Source organism: Typopeltis vanoorti, chromosome 13, assembly GCF_054136105.1.
Source record: "Typopeltis vanoorti isolate ZY-2024b chromosome 13, IOZ_Tvanoo_1.0, whole genome shotgun sequence".
In the NCBI taxonomy this organism is placed as follows: domain Eukaryota; kingdom Metazoa; phylum Arthropoda; class Arachnida; order Uropygi; family Thelyphonidae; genus Typopeltis; species Typopeltis vanoorti.
This window is the reverse complement of record NC_143561.1, coordinates 28098913-28123828: the sequence shown is the minus strand read 5'-3', so window position 1 is coordinate 28123828 and position 24916 is coordinate 28098913. Positions and strand designations below refer to the sequence as shown.

General features: G+C 36.8%; 1 protein-coding gene across 2 annotated transcripts in view; it reads left to right on the top strand.

Annotated features, from left to right (window-relative positions):
* LOC150100012 (protein white-like) overlaps positions 1 to 24916 on the top strand; it is a 246751-nt gene that overhangs the window by 79737 nt on the left and 142098 nt on the right. Inside the window, exons 2-3 of one of the 2 annotated variants that reach the window (XM_090403081.1) lie at positions 4374 to 4481; positions 22674 to 22808. In XM_090403081.1, the coding sequence (XP_090259207.1) occupies positions 4479 to 4481; positions 22674 to 22808 (138 nt within the window). In that variant the 5' untranslated portion in view covers positions 4374 to 4478. The remainder of the gene's footprint in view (positions 1 to 4373; positions 4482 to 22673; positions 22809 to 24916) is intronic. The other variant, XM_090403080.1, reaches the window with a different exon arrangement.

Here is a 24916-nt window from a genome sequence, read left to right as displayed (position 1 = left end):
CAGGACTCTAGATGGTTCCTTATCATTTTCAGTTTTCAGAAAACCCACACATACAGGCAGATACTTACACAAACAATCACACCATCATCCCTCTCAACAATATGGCATATTAAAAACGCTAACCCATAGAGCGAGAGCAATCTGTTCAAATGACAAGGCTCTTACTGCTGAACTCACTCACTTACGCCACACCTTCTTGGCCAACGGCTACAATCCACAAAAAATAAACAAAATACTAAACACTCCCAAGAAACCCCTCCCACCATCCACCACAGAGAACTACAACAAAACAGTCACCATCCCCTACATTAAAGGCACATTCGAAAAGATCTCAAGAATTCTCAATAAACATAAACTACGCGCTACATTCAGAACATATAGCAAATTAGCCACCCTCATCCGCTCACCCAAGGACAGCATTCCTCCTTTATCACATCCAGGAGTCTACCAAGTACCCTGCTCATGCAATCAAGCCTACTACGGTCAAACAGGAAGAACTGTGAATATCCGCATCAGCGAACATAAACGATACGTCCGGAAATATCATTATGGGAAGTCGGGCCTAGCAGACCATGCTCTGGATACCCCTGCACACAGGATCAACTGGAAAAACACAAAAGTACTACACAGAAACCCATATAAATCAGAGAGATTGTTCTTAGAGGCGACAGAAGCCCTAAAACGCACTCCAAATCTCAACAGATATGGCTGTATTAACTTGCCGAAGATCTGGGAGACAGTCATATTAAGAAAAAACTAGCACTTTTCTAGGACTCTAGTAATATATGATAGCGTTTTTTTTTTTTTTTTTTTCCAGATAGAGGGCGCCAAAATCAGGACTCTAGTCTTTGTGTTGCTGCTACAATTTTAAGTACACCATGTTGTTTTAGTCTAGCGTATTGTGACAAACAGTGGTTTTTGTGCTCTGAAGATGCTGGTTATAATACCAGCGAAATATCAGCATCAAGTTAATAAATTAATTATTTACTTAGTTTCTGTGTTCTATTATACCGTTAAAATAATAAACAACTTTAGGGTTTTTCTTCAACTGATTGAGCACAAGCTGACTTATTTGCCAGGAACTTTTGATATGATTTCTTCTTTTCCTTCACTGCCTCTTTAACTTCCTGTGTCCACCATGGAGTTCTGATTTTTCTATCCTTACAGACAACCTCACCACATGCCTCTCTGGCTGAATCGTTTTCTTCAGGATTTTCCACTGACTCTCCAAGGTTTGGTTCCTATTCTCAAACTCTTTCACTTTTTCTTCAATCATGTTTGTGTATTTTAGCCTGCAGTTCACATCTGAGAGCTGCTCAAGTTTTATTCGCTTTAAAACTTTCTTATATGTTCTTCTTTTTCAATATGAAATTCAATTTTATCCTGCTTGTAACTAAATGGTGATCACTTCCAATTTCAAATCCTCTGTACACTCTGGTGTCCTGCATCAGGGAGAAAACATCACTATTAACAATAACATAGTCAATGAGACATTTCGTATTCCTTGCCTGTTCTCTCCCTATGAATTTTTGCACATTTTGATGTTTTAACATTGTTTTAGTAATAACCAGTCCATGGCCTGAGCAGAAATCCAACAGGTATTTGCCGTTATTATTAACTTTGCTCTTTTCACCAAATTTTCCCAAAATATTTTTGCATGTCTGACAATCATTTCCTACTCTGCTATTTAGATCCCCAACAAGGGCAAACTTTTTATTTCTCATTGTGTCAGTTGCTTTCTCTAAAGCCTCCAAAAATTCCTCCACTTTTATCTTAGTAGAACCTTCTGTGGGACCATAGGCACAAATAAGTCTCATTATCCAGTTTCCCATTCTGATATTTGCCCATATCACTCTACTTGAAATTGCCTGCAATTCAAGAAGATTCGTCTCATATTTAGTGTTGAATACTATAGCTACTGCTTCTTTTCCTTGATTGTCATTGCCTGAATATAACATTTTGTATTTATTGCTCAGAAATATCTCACCAGTTTTTGTATTTTTTTGTTTCAGTCACTCCTATTATGTCAGTCTGGTACTTATCCAGTTCCTCAGCTAGCTCCATTTCTTTGCCATTCAGGCTTCTTATGTTGATAGTACCGATCTTGAACTCTGGTGATGTCGAGTTGGGATGTATTTTAGGATTTGGTCCAGTAGCTGACTTTTTGCTTTGCTCTAGTTCTCTGGCAAAAACAATGGTGGGCCTTGTTTAACTGGGCAGTGCCCAAGCTAGCATGAAATTCTGTCATGTTGTACCATCATTTTATTGGTTTAAGCCAATAAGAATGCCATTTGGTAGGCTAAATCTCAAATCCAGCCAGTCCTCGTTCATTCAGTATCCAGGTAGATGCCTAACAGGGTGCACCATGAGAAAGTGCGGAATGTTGGAGATTAGGTCAGAAGCCCTGGTCGGTTCTCCTCATTTCTTTAAAGGCTATGTGAAGGTCTCCTCTCAGTTATAGAGCTTTGACCCTTAAGCACCCTAGTTCTGTAAAAGTATAATAAAATTAGGTACTTCAAATAAAAAAAGGAACATAGGTAAAACTGTTTTTAATTTCACTTTCTTCAATGAATATAAATTTTATATTAGGTGGGCGATGAAATTCATCTCCTGCTTAAAGATAGTCACAAGTATTCATGCCCAAGGCAGGAATCGAACCCACTGCCTGTTGGAATGAGAGTGGGTAAGCTATCCACTCAGCCAACCAGGTCGGCAACTAGGCCTCTGTTAAAATAACGGGATTCATATTTTTCAATACCAGTAGATAATTGCATTTCATGCTTTCCTGGAGGATTCGATTTTTCTTTTCAACTGGTTACTCATTTTTATTCTGCTAAATGCTTGGTAGTAGTCATATCCTATTTCAAATCCTCTGTCCACTGTTGCATCTTATCTCCCACCTTTTGAAACCGAGCAATTTTTTCCTCTTTCTATTTTTTTGGAACTTGGCTCAATCTAAGACTCAAATTCATGTCAAACAACTACATCAAGGCTGTAATAACTGCCTGGAACATTCCTTCAAAGCACACAGTGATATATATCATCAAGTCTTACTGCCTTATTAAAATCTAGTTTACTCAATTCTACATACACCTCTTTGTTCACTTACCATAAGTCACTCCCTCCTTCCTACTGCATTCAAGCTCTGCATAGTGTCACATTACCAAGAATGAAATACCTTCATTAATTGTTCATTTAATATCTCAACTACATCCTATACAGTGGTTACCATTGTATAATTTTTGCCAACCAATGTTGTATGATTCTTCTATAATTTTTGCCAACCAAAGAATAATTGTTTCACAATTATCCTTTCGTCTACTTCCACATAATGAAAGAACTTACTTGAATTTTTTTTTTTGGGGGGGGGGGGGTTCATTTGCTGATTACTACTCATTCTTCACTTGATATTTTTACCCAGTAAGCCACCTTCCTTGCATGTTCTTTCTACTCCTCATGCAACTGATTATTACTTGTATCCTCCTCAAGGATTATCTAATGCAGTGGTGGCGAACCTATGGCATGCATGCCAGAGGTGGCATGCCCAAGAAATTTGCTGGCACATGCTTATAAATTATTCAGCCTTTTTTTTGTAATTGTTACAATACATACAAGTTAAATTTTGTTTTACAGTAGGAGCAGCTATGAAGACATGAATTTGATTGGTGGGGTATTAACAAAAGATCATGCACCCTAAAAACAAATGGAACCGACAGTTTTTGAGTTGAAATGCTAATTCTTTTCAACCGAATTCCATAACATCTGCAACTGTCATAACAACATTCACTATATATTTCTTAGTTTTAAGACATTCACGACGGGATGTCGTTTATCGTTCTCATTACCGGCGGGCTCAACTCACACAAAGTTTCAACCCATGATTGGTTTTTATTGCCTTGTTTGCGTTTGAGCTGGAATGGGAACTCGCACAAGCATTATATGGCATGTTTCAATTCGTGGTAGAATTTTATTTGAAGTTAGCCCCTGATCTGTCATAATGACATCGAGATTTTCAAATGCAATCAAACAAACACTTATTTCATGTAATTGAAAAATTAGATAATTGTTTTAGTTAGATACTGTGTTTCCGGTGCAACATATGGTTTTGCTTGCCTATACAGTGTAGTTTCTGTGAGAGGGGTACATGTGATTCATTAGTTAGGTGCCATTTTTATTCCAGCTGTCTCTAATTGCACTATTTGTTGAGAAATATATTACACAGACTGCAAAAGCCTCTTCAGGGATATAACAAAGCTATTTTTTTTTCTTGCATCTACAGTATATATAATGGCTGTTGGGGAGGGCGTGTTTTTTGTGTGGGAGATATATATATATATATATATGCGAAACCTTTTAATGTCTTTTTTGTAAAGTGAAATCAGGGGTGCCAGTTATATGCGAGGGCAAGTTATATTCGATGGTAAGCGTTTGCCGACATCGACACCCTTCTGCTGCTTCCCCTGCTCCACTGACTTCTTATGGTGAGTTACAATGCATAAATATTTCTCTCACTACCATTTTTTTTTTTTCAAACCAACATCATTAAAATCAATTTAATAATGCAATAATCAATTTTAATACTGAATAATATTATAAATTTTTGGTGATCAGAATGGATATGTCAATAAAACTTACCAGAAGTTAATTTAATGATGTTGGCCTGAGGAAACTCCAATATTTTAGCATTAGTTCTCTGATTGATAACTAATTTAAATGCGTACTTTTATATTTGTCAACATGCTACACCGTTACATTACGGGTATTAATACTCTTTATGATTATGCCATAATTAATTATTAATACTAAAATAAATAGCCAAAAGGCTTCACATCAGTGATACAAAATTATATAAATTAAGTGGATATTAAATCCAACATTATTTCAAAGCCGACTACAGAAACTATAGACGTTTCTTGCGAAATTTGACCAGACATCTTATGGGAATACACTTGCCAAATTTCCCATGAAAATTCTATTAAGTGGATATTAAATAATGTTTTATTTAATATCCACTTAATTTATATAATATTAATACTTATATTAGTTTAACGTATGAACTTTAAAAAAATTGGAATTGTATTTACGAGTAAGTTTGTTGGGACTGAGCCCTCTAATACAGTAAGAATAAATAAAAATACAGTCTATAGAAAAAGAATTGAGAACGACTGATCCTTAGGATTACCCGACTTTTCCCTTTTCTAATCGTACATGCATTCATTATGCATTTCGCACCCCGCATCTGCCAGTAGGCAGAAATATGCAGCAGCAAGTGGGAATTATAAAGATAATTTAATTTAGACATATAATAAAATGTTGATTTTTTTGAAACTCTAAAAAATGCATTTGATTTAAGTTGTGAATTATTTTGTTACTGTTCTACCGAACATGGCTGGTGAAAATAAAAAACGAAAATTATCACAGTCAAGCAGTAGAGAGTTCCAAAGCTAGTGGAATGAAGAGTATGGCATGATTAATAAAGACAATAAAGCAATATGTGTTTTATGTTCTGGGACGGTTGTGTACAGAACGTTGTCAGTAAAATGGCATTATGAGACAAACCATAAATCGCTCCTTAAGAAAAGCAAGGACAAACAGAAAGAATTTAAATTGTACAATTAAAAATAGGAATATCCTATTTTTAATTGTTAATCCTTGGCAATTAAAAATAGGAATATCCAGTCAACAACCCTAATGAAATTTATCGGCAGTCGTTCAAATATAACTGCAGCTAGTTTTTTTGCCTCAAATGTAATTGCTAAACACGAGAAACCTTTTAGTGATGGGGAATATATAAAAGAAACATGGTTAAAATGTGCACCAGTTCTCTTTGAAGATTTTGAAAACAAGGAAAAAATTATTCAAAGAATAAAAGATATGCCTTTGGCTAGAAACACGGTGAAAGATAGAATCATAGAAACAGCTAAAAATATAACTCATCAGCAAAAAAAGGATATAAAATCTTCTGGTTTTATTTCTCTTTGTCTTGATGAGAGTACTGACATAACTGGGTCAGCTCGCTTAGCAATTTTTATTCATTATTGTGTTGGGAATAACATCAAAGAAGAATTGATAAGTTTAACATCATTAGTAACAACAACAAAAGGAATAGATATTTGCAATGCAGTTGTAAATGCACTTGCTGAAAGAGATATAGATCCCTCCAAAATTGTATCAATAACTACTGATCGTGCTCGCAATATGACTGGAGAGGAAAATGGGTTCGTCAATTTATTTACCAAATATATTGGACATTCAGTTCTGGGTTTTCATTGTATTATACATCAGCAGGTTTTATGCGCAAAGGCTAGTTTCAAGCCACTGGAAGATATTATGAGCATTGTAACAAAATTGGTCAATTTTATATCGGCACGCGTTTTAAGTAAACGAAAATTTATAGAATTATTAAGTGAGGTAAACTCGGTGTACAATGGTTTACTTACGTACAACAACGTCTGATGGTTAAGTCATGGAAAAGTTCTTCAAATATTTGTTCAGTGTTTAGATGAAGTCCGATTTTTTTACATAATGAGAAAATCATTGAAAAATACAATCAATTAATGAACATCGAATGGCTTTCGAAATTAATGTTTTTTACTGATTTATGTTTACATTTAAATGAATTAAATGTTAAACTGCAAGGTGTTAACAAGACAATTATTGTCATGTTTGATTTAATCAAAGCATTCGAAGCTAAATTACCCATTTTTAATCATGATGTCATTTCCAATACCTTCCGATATTTTCCAAATACAAAAAAAGTCTTTGCAGATCTAGCATCCCATGAAAAAACAGATCAAGTTAAATTGACAAAAGAGTTTTCTACAGTTATTCAGTCGATAAGCAACGAATTTTCTTCAAGATTTATGCAGTTCAGGCAATTTGCAGAGACATCAAAATTTATTTTGCATCCGGACACATCAACAGATAAACTCAATTTGGAGATTTTCGAGTGGCTGAATTTGGAAGATATAGAAATGCAACTAATCAATTTTCACTCTAGTTCTATATGGAAACAAAAGTTTGTCGATTTGTGAAATGACTTGGAATTATGGAAAATGATCGATTATTGGGGGCAATTAAAAAGAATGCAGAAGAGGAAATATTGAGAACTTGGAATGCCGTTCCTGAAACCTTTTGTTGTTTAAAAAACTAGCGATGGCTATATTATCAATTTTCTCCTCTACATATGCTTGTGAGTCATTATTTTTTGAAATAAATTATATAAAAGACAGTTTAAGAAATAGAATGACTGATGAATCTAGTTCCATGTGTGTATTACTAAAAGTGACAAAATATGAACCTGCTATAAAGCATTTGGCATCTAATGTACAACAGCAAAAATCTCATTAATAAATTGATATATTGATATTGATAAATTAATAAATTGATAACAGGTTAATATTGATTTGTATACAACAATGTGCATGTCAAATTATGTGTTCATTATTATGAAATTCTATATTAATTTTTATAAACTTGTCTCAATAAAATTCTGCAGTTAATTTTGTATTAATTAATGTTAATTAATTAATTACTGTTGTATTAATTAGTTGCTGGCATGCCCGGCACGTCAGCAACTTGATTTGTAAATTTTTGGCATGCGCTGGCACGTCAGCAACTTGATTTGTAAACATTTGGCACGCAGACATAAAAAGGTTCGCCACCACTGAACTAATGCATTAGAAGAGGCAGCCTTTGAATGTATTCCAAGTGTCTAGAGCACTAGTTCCCAACCTTCGTTTCATGCCCCACCTCAACTCCTCAAAGATTTTGATGCCCCCTCTAGCATAATAGACAACCAAGTTCTTAAAAAGTATAATATAAATAGATACTTCAAATAAAAAAAGGAATACAGGTAAAATTGTTTTTAATTTGACTTTCTTCAATGAATATAAATTTTTTATTACACTTTGTAAATTATGACACATAAATTGAACTCAATGCGGGAAAATAAAATCAAAGTTAATGTAATGTAAAGAGTTTTTACTTGAGGTACTAATTTAGTCAATTTCAATCTTAAATCACCACAGTTTGTAATATCCAGATGATTTCTTTTTTTCACTAACAAGTCATTTACAGCACTAAAGCCACATTCAACTAAATATGACAACGGGAAGGGCAAACAGTAATTTTCTTGCAAAACTAGTTGATTTTGGGTGTTTAGTTTCTGTCTCATCACAAAGCCATGCCATTGTTCCTCTTATGTTGAATAAAGTTCTAATAGACTCATCATTTTGCATTTATTATTATTATTATTATTATTCATGGAGTTGATAGAACTTGTCATGGGAGGTTCATTCAACTGACAACATATTTATCATATAGAATCTTAAAATCCTTAACATTCCTTGCATTAACAACACATTCTGGTAATGCATTCCATTCACTGACAATTCTCCATGTAAACAAATCTACTCCTCACACTTCTTCACCACACTTTTACAAAACTTCCAGGAATGACCTCTGGTTCTTCTCCTCTCACCTTGTACTCTTTTTATAATCATCTCTGGATTAATCTGATAAAATCCTCTCACTAACTTAAACGTCTCTATCATATCACCTCTCTTTTTCCTATCTACCACTGCAATCCACATTTCTTGAATCTCTTCACAGCCAGCATCCCAAACTCCCGATATTGTCTTAGTCACTCATCTCTGGACCATCTCCAATGTCTCCACATTACACTGAAAACCAGCTGACCAGATCTGAGCACAACAGTCCAAGTGTGGTTTGATCAGTGCCTTATACAATGGCACACCCTCTTCCTTATCTTTGCATGTTAGTGTACTTCTAATCATAGCAGCACTATGATGTGCAGCCTTTGCAACACTAGCAATATGCCCTCTAAACTTCAGTCTACTGTCAACCATCACTCCCAAATCTCTAATCTCATCCACTTCCTGCAGTACAGCATCATTGATATAGTACACAGCCTTATATTTCTGTGCTCCAAAATGCAACACCTTGCACTTATTGATATTAAAACTACAACTCCACTCTTTTGTCCAAGTAAACAGTCTATTCAAATCTTCCGGAAGGGATTCAGCATCAGCAGTGTTACTTACAATTCTTTCCAAATTTGCATCATCAGCAAATAACTGAAGATCCTCAGTCAGCCCACATAATATATTGTTTAAAAACAAGTTAAACAGCAGGGGCCCAAAAACAAACAGAACCCTGGGGCAGTCCACTGGTTACCCTTCTTTTTTGAGACCCTACTCCAGGGGCAAATGCTGGTCTTGAAATTCATGCTTGTTCTTGTTATCATTCAGGGAGTGAGAGGTGTGATTGAAGTCTGATTAGCGGAATAACGACTTACTGACCATTTAAAATTATATATTTAGAAATTTATATACATTTAATCATACAAATACAACATTTATTTTACAAATGATATTCTATCTTTTTCAATTTAGCTACTTGAATACAAATTCTACCCTACAGTTCTTCTTTATGAACTGTTCAATAACATCATCATAAAAAGTTGGTTGTAACTTAATTTTCCCAAGCAACAAGCCACTTGTAAAGACTGGCTGAAGCTCACTGGCTACAGCTACGTTGACTGCATAGCCTGTGTTTAAGCAACAGAGTAAGATGACATGAAATGGCTATGCGCGCTCATGAAATCACAGTGCTGCTGCGAGGACCTGGAAGCTCCTACAAACGAGCAAGCTAAGGTAGCTTTGATTAGTCAAGCAAGCCAAGGTAGCTTTGACTAGTCGAGTAAGCATCGGCCTTCGATACACAATGCAAGGCTCAATTATTGCCGGGAAGCTTAAGACATCGTCTGTCTACAAAAATAAAAGCCTGAATGGAATGCTTATAAATGCATGCATTTATTAACAAATAAATATTACTTCTTTCTTAATTAATAAGCTTGCGCAGCAAACATAGCAAGCATGGAGAATTCGCCCCTGCACTATTTCATCATACACAACCTGCTGGTATCATTCAGAGACCCAATCTCTGATCCATCTAACCAATATAGTATCCATTCCCATCCTCTGCAGCATGTACCCCAACTTATCATGTAGTAATCTATCAAATGCTTTTGCAATATCTAAGAATATCAATGTTTATGATTCTCCCTTATGTATAACACACTCGTCACCTTATCATAAAATGAAAGTAAATTACTAAAACAGGACCTACCCTTTAGAAATCCATCATGGCCATCATAAAGTATGCTATGCTCATCAGTCCAATTCTGTATTCTATTCCTTACCAATTTCTCCAACATCTTGACCACAACTGCAATTATACAGACTGGCCTATAGTTGGAGATTTGTGTCTTAGAACCATGCTTGTGGAGTGGTACTATTTTGCCTTCTTTCCACTCCTTAGGAACCCTACACATTGCAAGCTTCCATTAAATAACCAGGTCAAGGGCATAACCATAAGTAGATATGCAGACTTTAGGGAGGCAGTTGAGTGTATGAATGAGTATAATATGCCCGAGCAAGTACGAAGGGACACCAAATCAGAATGGGATAGTTAGTATAAGGCATCAAAGTAGGAATGGGACTAACGGACTTCTGCAATTCATGTACACTAATGCCAGGAGTATTAGGAACAAGGAGGAGGAATTTTTGGCCTTGAGTGGCACTTCCAGGCCACCGGTTGTTGGTATTAATGAAACATAGCTGACAGAAGATGATAAAGCTAGTGGGATTCAATGTGACAGGTCTAGCGTGTTCAGGAGTGACAGGGAGAATAAAAATGGGGGAGGAGTGTTATTGATGATAGCTGATGAGCTGAAGCCAAGGAGAATAGAAGTGGAACTGCAGGATAGAGAAATGAGCACATATGAAGCTATTTGATGTGAGAATGAGACCAGCAGAACAAAATATGCAGTTGGGTGCTGCTATAGACCAGGTGGAGATAGTATGCATAAGCAAATAGAAGAAATCAGTGGAAGGAGGGTAATTATTATGGGATATTTCAACTATGGTAACATTGATTGGAAGGAGGAGAGGACACATTGGAGGAAGGAATTGAATTTTATGCGGTTATTAAGGGATAACTATCTGTGACAGCAAATGGAAAATACTAGGGGTCAGAGAGTGCTTGACCTAGTAACTGCAACTGAGAATTTTGCTGTAATGAATATGACCACGTTGCTACCAATTGGTTAGAGTGATCATAGGGTCTTGACTTGGGAGGTGGCTAAAGGTGTGGAATTATCGGGTGGGTAAGTATGACAAGCTTAGGAGTATGGTTGATTCAGTGCCATGGCATGTAAAACTGCAAGGGCTGGATGTTGATAGTGCATGGAAGGTGGTTAAGAAGTGTTTGCAGGAGGATATGGCTGACTGTATACCTAGAGTCTAATAAATCAAGTAGGGGTTAAACAGATGAATAACACCATTAAGCTTGAGCTGCAAAAAAAGAAACAACTGTGGAGGGAATTTAAGGAGAAAGGTGACTGGCAGGCACATGAACGGTATGAAGTGCATGCTAGAAGGGTAATGAGTGAGGTAAGAAAAGCAAAAGCGGATTATGAAAGAACATTAGCCATGCAGGCTAAAGAGAATCCCAAACAGTTTTTTCGATATGTTGCAAGAAAAAAGAAAAAATATATATAGCAGAATGATTTTAAAGAATGCCGATGGTCAGGAGGTAACCGAATCAGTTGATATAGTGGAATTACTGAGCGAGCACTTTGCTAAAGTATATCATCCAGGTGGTGACATTGCACAAATGAATGAACCAATAGCTTATTTGGGAATTGTGGTGAATGAAGTGGAGGTGAATAGTCTATTACAAAACCTCAATGGCAATTCATCTGTGGGATTGGATGGTATACCAGCTCGTGTTGTACGTGAAACGGCTAAAGAATTGTCAGTGCTCTTGACCATTTTGTTTAATTTGAGTCTCTGGTCTGGGCTAGTCCCAAGGGGGGTGGAAAGAGGGGGAAAATAGTTCCAGTGCATAAAGGAGGTTGCAAGACTGCTGTAGTAAATTACTGACCCATCAGCATATCAGGAATCATTGTCAAGGTCTTGGAGAATATAGTCAAGAGGAAAATACAGGATTGGATAGATGAAAATGGGATACTGTATGGGGGACAGCATGGTTTTGTGAAGGGTAGATCATGCCTCAATAACTTGCTCACGTTTTATAACACAGTGAAGGCTGAACTGGATAAGGGTAATGGGTTTACAGTGATTCTACTGGACCTTGCTAAGGCCTTTGACAGGATACCACATGAAATTCTAATCAGTAAACTGCAGCATATGGGGATGGATATAGGGTTGGTGAGATGGATAGGAGGGTGGTTGATGGAGAGATATCAGAGAGTGGTTTATTCAGCAGTTGAGTCCAAAAGATGGCCTGTGACTAGTGGTGTGCCACAGGGTTCTGTTCTTGGACCACTGCTGTTCAATTTGTTCATTAACAATATAGGAAAGGATCTGGGAGGAAGTGTTCATTGTTTGCTGATAATGCAAAGTTGGGTAAAGCAATAATGAGTGCACAGGATGTCAAACTTTTGCAGGATGATTTGGGTAGTTTGGAGAACTGGGCTAAGGAGAATGGATGTCAATTTAATGTGGCAAAGTGTAAGGTTATGCATTTTGGGGTAAAAAGATTAGCAGCAGTATATCACATTGGTGGAATCGTACTGTAGGAGATTGACGAGGCCAGGGATTTGGAAGTGTTGTGGATAGGGAGATGAAGTTTAGGGGGCACATTGCAAAAGTAGCTAAATCAGCTCATAAGATCACTTGGTTGCTGAAAAATAATTTAACAAGCAGAGACAAACAGGTTATTGTTCCTCTGTATCGAGCCTTGATAAGACCCCATCTTGATTGCTGTGCCCGGATATGGACGCCAGGGTTTCTTCTTGATGGGGAGGAAGTGGAGAGGATCCAGAGACAAGTGACCAAGATAATAGGTAGGTCTATGGAATTAACCTTATGAGAACAGATTGAAGATTTGTGAGTTGCAGAAATTGGTTGATAGGTGGAAAAGAGGTGATATGATTGAGACATTCAGATCACAAATATTGTGTTAATTTTTGAGCATTGTAGCTATTGAATAGCTTGGTTCACACAAGAGTTCATTTGAGAGAAGTCTGCAACCTTTGTTTCAACTATGGTTTTTATTGTACTATATTGTTTGCAGAAGTGTATGATGGAGGATATGTGAATGAATATACCTGTGTGGGTAGGTTTATGTAAATGGAGAAAGAAAGACAGACTACCATTAGGGAGATGTGATTAAAGTTTCCAGAAAAAACAGACCACTCTTATTTTCTTTTTCAGTAGCAAACTGAATTCAGCAGACAGTGCTGTCTATTGCGGTGGAGAAGGAAAGAGTATAATGCATTAGAGCCATGTGTACAAATAGGGAACATGTCCTCCATGTACGAGGGTGGTCTGAAAAGTTCTTGGCCTTGATCATAGATGACAACACTATCGGCAAGATTTTTTTTTCTATCTTGGTATAGAAAAACACCTCTGTTGGAAGCATCCATGTGAAATTGCAAGTAATTCTATCAAGTAGTTTGTTTTATACAACTGTCTGAAACAAAAGTGTTGTCTGTAATCTTGAAATGGATAAAATTGAGTTTGTGCAGTTATAAAATTCTTTGTAAAAGAAGATTTAATGCCAAAAAAAATTCATTTGAAGTTCATAAAAGTTTATGGGCACTCGTCTCCTTCATTTTCGACAATTAAGACATGGGCTGCTGAGTTTGAACTTGGCCGTACCAGCCTTGAAGATGATCCACGTGAAGGATGTCAAAAAGTGTAACAAAACCAGAGATCATTGATCAGGTGCACAGTATTGTGTTGGATGACCAGCAAGTCAAAATTCATGAAATTGCTGAAACTATAGGCATTTCAAAAGAACATTTAGGATATATTTTGCATGAACAATTGCATATGAAAAAGCTTTGCGCAAGATGGGTGCCGCGTTTGCTCACAGCAGATCAAAAACGCACTAGCATGAAAATCTCTGAACAGTGTTTGGAGCATTTTAACAAGAATAAAACTGATTTTGTGTGTTGATATATTACTATGGAAGAAATTTGAATTCACTATCACCCACCAGAATCCAAACAGCAGTCAAAACAGTGGACAGAAGCTTGTTGTTCAGCACACAGAAGGCAAAGTCGGTTTCATCAGAAGGAAAGGTAATGGCATCAGTGTTTTGGGATGCTAAAGGCATTTTGTTTATTAATTATCTTAAAAAGGGTAAAACAATAACCAGGGAATATTATTCCGTTCTTTTAACCAGACTAGACAAAAAAATGCATGAGAAAAGACCCCGGTTTGCAGAAGAAATAAAATGAGCTTTCATCAGGACAATGCACCTTCCAACAGAGGTGTTTTGGCAATGGGAAAATTAAGGTATCTTCACTATGAATTGTTGGAACATCCACCCTATTTGCAGGCTCCCTCTGACTCCTATCTCTTCCCAAAACTAAAATTCTTCATCACTGGTCAGCGTTTTTCTTTGAATCAAGAGGTTATTGTAGCTGTAGAGGGGAATTTTGCAGATCTTACTGAGAACCACCAGAGGGACGATTTAATGGCACTGGAGCATTGCTGAAATAAATGTATTAGTCTTAAGGGAGATTATGTCAAAAAATTAAAATAAATTTGAAATTATAAATTCGTTTTTTCATTGTTATGCCAAGAACTTTTCAGTATTTTAGCCATTTAGAAAGTTTGGGGTGAAAAGATTATCCATGTTTTTTTAAATCATCTGTACAGAAATTGGGTGGGAGTTGCAAAGCCTATTGCTTTACACTTGTCTCCGCTATTATTATTATTATATTACCCTAAGACCCATGTAGTCAAATACTCATTAGGAGGTCCTTTTGTCACACACACACACATGCACGCACACACGCACGCACGCACGCACACACACACACACACACACACACACACACACACACACACACACACACACACACACACAGCTCATCATTACTGCACCTTAAACACACTCAAATTCTCTGCATACGCCACCCACTCATGCAAAGCATTCCAATTATTCACAACTCTGCATGCAGAAAAACCTGCTTCTCACTTCCCTGCTCACACCTCCTTATACAGCTTCCAGGGATAACCCTGGTTCTCCCCTGATCTCCCACTGTTTTCCGTAAAACCTCTCCGACATCGATCCTATAAAAGCCCATTACTAACTGGTAGGCCTCTATCATATCACCCCATTCCTCCTATCCACTAGACGCTGTAAATTGCATCTTCTCAATTTCCTGATATTCAGTATTCCAGAGATCAGAACTGCTACCTTAGTCATTTGCCTATCGACCTTTTCCAGCATCTCTTGATCCTTCTGAAAACCAGATGACCAAATCTGTGCACAGCAGTCCACCATGAACTACCTGTGCATAATCCATTGGTGGCCTAATCAGAGCCTTATACAAAAGGACAAGAATCTCTTTACTTCTACAAGTCAGTGTCCTCCACATCATTCCCAGAATTTGTTGTGTTCCCCTCATAATTTTCACTATGTGTCTTCTAAATTTTAGATCCTTATCCACTATCACCCCAAGATCTCTTATTTCCTCCACCTCCAGCAATATATCCCCACAGAGTGTAAATTCTACATCCTATCTTTGTTTCCCAAATTTTAAAGCCTTTCATTTTGCAACATTGAGCTGTCATGTCAATCTATTCTGAACTGTTATATCAATCTATTATGGCTTCGTGTAAGGCCACAACATCTTCTCCACTCTTCATAGTTCATCCCAATTTTGCATCATCTGCAAACAACTGATGTGGTGGGAGCCAGACCCCGAGGTGGATACTTAGGTGGAAGCAATGGAGAAGTCATATTTTGCAACTCGTATAGGTAAATATGACTTCTCCATTGCTTCTACCTTATTAACACCACCTCTGGGTCTGGCTCCCACTGACGAGACCTCAATAAAGGTCGAAACTGGTCTGGGTAGTGGCCCTTCCCATAATGCATAGCATTCTACATGTCTGCAAGGAGATGGGAGATGTGCTTTGCATTATAGGAGATACTAAGACAAGGAGTGATGAGAGCTTGGTCCACCTTTACCACAAGTTGCCTCAGTCCTGAAGATACTTCAGGTGCAAATGTTATTTGCTTATACTTGGATAAAGGGTTAAACTAAATTTATTATAGTCTAACCAAGTGGGAAAAAACATCCAACTTCTTTCTCTAAATCCAGAGTAATTTAATAATAAGGTGAAACACCTTTTGGCAACTTGTGTTGGTAAACATGACTTCTCCATTGCTTCCACCTTAGTATCTCCAAATTTGGGTCTGCCTCCCACTGACGAAACCTCAATAAAGGTCAAAACCGGTCTGGGTAGTCGCCCTTCCCTTAATGCATAGCATTATACATGTCTGCAAGGAGATGTGCTTTGCCCTATGGGATATACTATAACAAGGAGTGATGGGAGTATGGTCCACCTTTACCACAAGTTGTCTCAGTCCTGAAGATACTTCAGGTGCAAACTTTGTTTGCTTATTCTTGGATAAAGGATTAAACTAAATCTAATTTAGTCTAACCAAGTGGATAAAAACTTCCAAAATCAAATTTGTTCAATTTCTCATATACCTCTTGCTCACTTACAGTCAGTCTCTCCTCCTCATCATCGACTGCTCTCAAATGCTCTATTATATCACACTTACAAGCAGTACAGTAATGAGGGTATGAAGCACCTGTGGAAAGTGTCTAACTTGCCACAGGTGCTTCAACCCAAACAACCCCCAACCCAAAAATGACAAAAATTTTGGAAAATTTAAATGTAACAAGTTAAATTTTACTAAATGCAATGTAAAATACTTACTATTAACCCCATCAAAACAAGTTACAGTGTGTGGAGGAATTTGTGTGTCTAAAGTGCGTATTGCCAAAATTAAAAAATGCAATATAAAATAGCAGACTTTTATATATATTTATTTATTTTTATTTTTTACGTTTTGCTCCCCAAACCTAGTTGTGCCCATGGCAGGTGCCTCTTTTGCCGCCCTTGTTACGGCACTGCTCACAAGAATGAAGGATCTTTATGAACTGCTCATTATCTCCACTATATTTTCTGCAGCAGTGGTTCTTATACCATTTTCTACAATCAATGTCATCCTTCCATAATCATTCTTTGTTTTGCTGGCAACATATCGAAAGAATTCCTTAGGATTCTTTTTGGCTTCGTTAGCTAGCTGCTGATCATACTTCACTTTTGCTACCCTTACCAACCAAGTCACCCTCCCATCTGTTCTTTGTAATTCCCATGGAAATGATTATTACCACTTCTCTCATGCTGCCTCCATAATTCATTTTTCCTCTGTATTGCATGCTTAATCTCTTCATTCATCCACTTCACACTTATCGTATTTAACCTTCTGACTCTTGGAATACATTTAGACATTGCTTCTACTAGACAGTTCTCAAATATCCCCCAAGCTACATTGATCTCCTTTCCAGCTAACTCCTCATTCACTCCTTTACTCGCTTACGTCTCATATCCAATACCACAATCATTCTACCTCAAGGAAAACAAACCTTGTGCATCTGCTTGTCCAGCACACCTCTAATAATTGAATCATCACACAGCGCTACTCGCGAGTCTTTCATTACCTCTTTTATACCAGTATTATTCGTTTTCATCAGTTTCACTCTTCCATACATATCTCAAATTGTCTTAACTTCAATTCCATTTTTAAATGAAGTTAAGGTGTCAGAAAGGAGGATATTGGTGAATAAAAAAGTGATGTCAAAAATGACCGTGATATCGACACTATTATCATCATCAAATTCCTGACATGTACCCTCAAGGGATGTTCAGGATATTATGATAGCACCACATGAAGAACTTACATCATTACTAACTTCCTATCAACAATTTTTCTCCAAATCAATCTGCTATCTGTCAAGATTCCAACATTATCAGATATTATATTTCTGTCTTCTAAGGCACTTTTTACTTTATCAATCCACCTACATTTTTATCTTTCTCTGGATCTTTTTCCTGGTAACCTGGCAGAGAACACTTGTTTTGCTAATCTTTCCTCTTAGGTGGTAGTGACCATAGCTGTGCTAACACATTCCTGAATATTAACAATGTCAAGTTCTTTCCTAATATCCGCATTTTTAATATGATATTGCCATTGATGCCATCTGTTCACACCCCTAATCTTTCTCAAGACTCTCATATCGGCAGTCTCTAGTCTTTGTTCAAGTGTTTTATTTCTAACTCAGCTTTCAGATCCATAAGTTAAAATTGGTTTGAACACTGTCTTGTATACAGCTAATTTAGTGTTCCGACTAATTTCACTCTTATTCCATATAAATTTATTCAGTTGACTTCGTACCATACTGACTTTGTTGATTCTGTTGTCTATTTCCATATTTAATTTACCATCTTCACTAAAAATTGTGCCTAAGTAGCTGAAATGTTTTATTGGTTCTATAGGTTCTCCACTCATGATGTGGTTGATATTTTCAATGTTTCTTCCTATTTTCATTGTCTTTGTCTTGTTATTGCTGATTTTCATGCCAAATTTATTACACCAGTTATTCAGTTTAGCCGGGAATCTTGCAGACTTGTATTGGATTTATTTAGAAGTATAACATCACCTGCATAAAGTAATGACCTGAGATCAACATCTCCAATTTTGATATCAGGATCAATACCATTTTCCTTCATAATGTGATCCATATAGATAATGAATAACAGAGGGGATAATGTATATCCTTGTCTGACACCAGATTTAAGATCAAACCATCTTCCTGTACTTTCTTCATTTCTAACTGCTAACTTACAACTCAAATAAAGACTAAGCATTGCTTACATTTTTGAAAATTATGGAGACAACTACCGTGTTTCAGTAAAACTTTAGTTTAATATAACTAAAAGCAACTAAACTAAACTAAAGTTTTACTCAAACAAGGTAGTTGTCTCCATAATTTTCAAAAATGTACTCGGATCACCGTGCAAGCCTAAAAGAAAGGACTAAGTATTGCTTGATATAATGCCCCATTGACAGCATATAACTAGCATTTTAAATAGCTTTTTTCTTGGCACCTTGTCATATGCCTTTTATAGGTTGATAAAACTTAAATACAGATAAATTAAAGATACCAAGAAATTTGCAACAATTAAGTACAGATCTTCGTTATATTTCCACGATTTCTCACCTATTTTTTGTAAAATGAAGATCTGATCCTGACAATTTTATATTCAACCTTCATTTGGCCTGAATCTAGCTTATTCTTCACCAAGCTTTTCTTCCACAATCCTTCTCAACTGTTTCTTATGTATGGCATAAATCTTACCACAAACACTCAGTAAAGAAATACCTCTGTAATTCTCACATTCAGTTTTATTTCCTGTTTTATATATTGGTACTATGAGAGCTCTACTCCAATCATCTGGAATTCACCCCTCTGTCATGACTCTAGGCCATGAAGTTCTGAACTATGGAGTGCAGCCACTGTAAGGCTTTTATACCTACATACTTGAGTACATGATGTTCAACCATTCTGGTTGAACATCATCTACTCCTGTTGTATTTCCTCATTTCAGGCTTTTTTTGATGGCTTTTTCTACTTCAAGTATGGATATGTATTCCTGTTTGCATGCCTATTGAGTGTTTTTTACCACTGCTGTAACTGCTGGTTTCATTTAGCAATTTTTCATAATAATTATCTATACATCAAGGATATCTTTTTTTCCTACAGTTTTCATGTCACCTTTATCATTTCTAATTCCTTTTCCAGCACTCTCTCTTTCATTTCTGAGGTTTTTCAATAGCTTCTAGAATATTTTGCCACCTTCCTGATATTTATTTTCTTTGTTCTTGACAAAGTCTTCCCATGACTTTTGTTTAACTTTCTTACATTTTATTATTATTACGTGACACTTCCAGGGAGTCCAAAGACTCATCCAGGAAGGGCACTCATTCTACAACTCTTTGTCTCCATCACTCAATCCACCAATTACAATGAAACGAAACTACACTAACTCCATCTACCGCCCACCACTACCACTAGTATTTTCACAGAAAATCGCAACATCCATGCCCATGGTGGGATTTGAACCCGCAGCCTCTTGTTTGAAAAGCGGATACACCTACCACTCAACCATCCAGGCCGGCAAAAGACCAACATCTCAAGAATTGAGATGTTGACCTTTTGCATCCCATAGAGAATACAGAGACAAGAATTTGTGTCTGTATTCTCTATGTATTCAAAGTATACATAGTGTACATGGAAGTAGTGTAGTATGCCATTAAAAATAACTTTGTAAAATGTTTTAAATCGGTAACTAAATTATTTCAATCTGGTGAGTGATTTTTTAAAATAGTTAGCCATAAAAATGTATAGATAGAAAATTTTTAAAATCTGTAATATTTATTTTTAAGATGTATATAGGTGCACTCATTGAATTTTAGAGGCGCACTAATCGAATTTGGGTATCTAAAAAAAATGACGCACTAATCGAGGGATTACTGTAGTCTGAAAATGCCTGCTCCAGAGAATAAACGTGAAACTTTTTTAAGCCACTTTAGTCTCCATTAAGCAGGACAGTAGCCTCACACTAGGCAATGAAATTCATCTCCCACTTATATAAGAGGTAGCACCATTAAGATGGGATAAAATAATTAACTAGTTTTTTCTTATTTTATTATTATTATTATTATTACGGGTATCTCCATGGAGTCAGTAAACTCATCACAGGAGACCCAAACTATCAAAACAATATCTACCATATCTCTTCTTGAATTCATTTACCACCCTCCAGGCGAAAAACCTCGTTCTCACATCCTTGTTAACCACACTTTTCCTTAATTTCCAGGGATGACCTCTTGTTCTTCCATCACTATCACACAGCTGAAACATTTCCCCTGCATCAATCTTATAAAAACCTTTTAGTAATTTAAATGTATCTATCATATCTCCTCTTCTCTGCCTATCAACCAACCCTCTGCAACCCACAAGCTCTCAATCTATCAATGTAGGGAGCATTTTTTACATCACTCACCAACTTAGTCACTCTGCTCTGAACCCTCTCCACAACCTCCTCATCTCCAAGAAATCCAGGTAACTAGACCCAAGCACAGTAATCCAAATGTGGAAGTATCAACTCTTTATAAAGGGGAATAATAACCTCTTTATCTCTGGATGTTAGTGTGTTCCTCAATAACCAAAAAATTATCAACAAAAAATTATTTTTTTTATATCAATCACACACAATGAAAGAGGGGCCCCAAGATTTATGACATGGTAATGCCATGTGTGGGCAGGTGGTTAGAGAAAAAAGGAACATATTTGTTTATGTGTTTCTTGAAGATATGGGGGATTACAGTCATTAGGAGAAACAGTATTGAACAGTTTACTGAACTGGCAAGAGTTATGCAAGTATACTTGATATCCAGCCTTTCTCAAACCTTTTTTTTTTTTTCAACCCAAGGGGAGAAAACTAATCTTTTTGAGAGAAACATTGTCAGAAGTGAAGGAAGTGAGCATTGTTTTTTCTTCTGGGAAATGATGCATGATTGCATTTTAGTATCTTTAAAATTCACTACGTATCTTTGCCCTTCTTGAGGATGACAAGGAGACTGAAGTTTAAGGTGTTAGTTATAGATCTTGGAGATCTTGGAGCATGAATCATGTGATCATTATAAGGTTTTGTAAAGGCACAAGAGGAATAGAAGGTACTGTCATCAGCAGCACTATGAATAGAACTGTATGTCTGAGTGAGAGTGTTAGTTAAAGCACAGGTCTATGGCACTCCAGCATTTATTAAACAAATCTGATGAGGAGGGAAAACCATCTACCTTGATCTGCAATAAATTACTGGAAAGGGAGTTGGGGATCCATTTACAAAGGAAAGGAATGCCATAATAATGTAGCTTTCATAGGAAGGTCACTATACCAGACTCAATTAAATGCCTTGGAAATTTTGGATTTTTTTTGGTATATTTTTCTTGTTTTTTTTTTTTTTTTGCAATTATTGATATATTTTTATCTTTTTTTTTTGCAATTTTTGGTGGCTTTATGGAAGATTTTTGTAACCAGAGTGACTATAATTTTTATTGTCGTTCATGTACTAAGTAGAGCATTAGGAACATTTATAGAGCAGATGCATGCAGCAGGAATGAAGAATTCATGGTCAAGACTCCAGACAGGGAGTGCATAAACTCTAGTGTAAGTATGGCTTCGACAGTGCCTCCCTGCAAGGCTGCTATGCTAGTTCTCTCTCTGTCTCCAGGCACACCCTAGTAGAGTAAGCAGCAGCAGCAGAATTATTCACCAGCTGATGGGAAGTTTCCAAAACTATTATCAACTTGTTATCTTCCTTTTTCATCCATCTCCCTCTGTTTTTTGAGAAAAGTCTTCATCATATCATTTTTCTTAAGGATTATCCAGCCATTCAAGAAACACAACAACACATTCTTTCTTGCTCCTTAGTCATTTGTCCTTCTTCCCCATGCACTCACAGCAATACTGTGTATTACTGTGGGGGGGGGCATTAATATTTAAAAGAATAAAAGAAACTTGTTTACAGTCACAAACTAAGTCTTTTGGATTCTCATATCTATTACATGCTCTATTATGTAGATTAAGATTTGCTAATTAAAATGATGTGTAAGAATTAAGTATATATATATCACTGGATTCTAATCTAGTACATAAAATATCTCTTTGTGTAATTATATAGGTTTTGGCATTACTGATAGGAATGACTTTCTATCAACAACAGATTACTACTCAGGAAGGAATTTATAACATTAATGGGGCATTGTTTGTTATAGTAATGTGCCAAGTTTTCCAGAACACATTAAATGTCATACATGTAAGTATTTTTTTTTTTTAATGATTCATGCTTGAGGTTGTACTTAAGAAAACTCAGAGAGAGAGAAGAGAATGTGTGCGTTGCACAGGTGTGATAATGACGAGCTGAGTAGAAGAGCAGTTATAATGAATAGCATAATAGCCAGAATGTGTCAGAAGAGAGGGTTGGAATATGTGGATGCTTGGAGGGCATTTGAGGACAGAAAGGAAGGGTATGCAAGAAACTTCTGCATTTGAATGAGGAAGGAAGTAGATAACAGGAGAGATTGCTGTTCTCTGAACGAGTCAGTGTGTCAATGCAAGGAAACTAGAAGTACCAGGGTGGATGGTTGCTGGGATGGCCTCTTGTGGGAATGGGTGCTTGGGGGACGACATCAGGTAACACTGAGTCCAGTGGAGTCTGGAGGAGATAATGATAGGTATAGAACCAGTGACATTTTTATGCTTTATACTAATGCCAGGAGTATCCAGAATAAATGATATGAATTGGTAGCACTGATAGCATCAGACTGGCCAAAGATCATTGGGATCTCTGAGACGTGGTTGCTGGAAGATGATGTAATAACAGGAATAGAAGTAGCAGGGTATAGCATTTTTCAGCAGGATAGGAAGGGAAAACACAGTGGTGGAGTACTGCTTATGATAAGTGATGACTTATGTCTTCTGAGAGTTGAGGCTTTGGAGGGCAGTGACACTAATGGTTTTGAAATCATAATGTGTGAGGTAGAGGAGAACAAGACAGGATATTTAGTAGGGTGTTACTACAAGCCAAGGAGCACAGATGGTGAGGAGTGGGAGATGTTTAGCCAGTTGAGCTTGGCAAGTGAAATAAGAATGATTGTTATGAGAGATTTTTTTAACTATGGCAGTATAAATTGGGAAGAGGAAAATGCATTTAGTAATAAGGGAATGGAATTTCTAGAATTCTTGAGGGACAAATATCTTAGGCAACATGTAATAGAAGAAACACGAGGTGCAAGAGTCTTGGATATGGTCATAGCATCAGAATAGCTGATTATAAGTGAGATGGCATCTCTTCCCCCAGTTAGAAAGAGAGAGTGACCATGTGGTTTTGACTTGGAATATGAATAGACGTGCAGGAGTCTCAAAGAGAAGGGAATATATGCGCAATTATAAGGTGGGTGATTATAATAGTCTTAGATATCAACTTGGAGCAGTTCCATGGAGGGAGGAATTGGAAGGGTGAGATATCATTAGTGATCAGCAAATTTGAAGGAATATTTGTTAGCAGCAATAGTAAGCTGTATTCCACGAGTGAAGAAGCAGACACAATTTGGTATAAAGTGGATGACGAACAATATCAAACAGGAACTACAGGTGAAAAAGAGGTTATGGAAGAGATATAAGGAAAGAGTATGGAGAGCAGATGCATGAAGAATATAAGATTGAGACCATGAGAGTGATTAGTATTGTAATGAAGGCAAGACTGGAATATGAGAAGAGAAGAGATTGTTACTGAGATCCAAAGAAAATCCTAGAGAATTTTTTAGCTATGTGGTCAGTAGGAAGAGAAATGATTGTGGAAGAATGATATTGTTGGATAAAAATGGGAATCGAGTGACTGATGACATAGTGGAGTTGTTCAATGAACACTTTATTGGAGTATTTCATCCTGAAGAAGTAGGTTTTAATACTAGAGGGATAGGACAGGTTCATGGTTTAGAAGTGCAAGAGGAGTGTGTGTGTGTGTGTGTGTGTGTGTGTGTGTGTGTGTGTGTGTGTGTGTGTGTGTGTGTGTGTGTGTGTGTGTGTGTGTGTGTGTGTGTGTGTGTGTCAAATACCGAGTAGTCTGGATGTCAATAAAGCTGTGGGACTGGATGAAATTTCACCACCAATTTTGAGAGAATGTGCTAAAGAACTAATATTAAACAGGAACAGACTTGATGCAAGCCAATTGTTACTTGAAAACTTTCTGTCTGTCCCAGACAGGTCCGAACTCTTGTCTTCACATTTCTGTACATCTCTGCACCAGCCTGACATATTTCTCCAGTACCTTCCTCTCCCTCAGACACCTCCAGACTTCTTGTCTTGGCACTCTATCATACGCTTTCTCCAGATCAATAAATACCAGATGTAACTCCCCGTTGC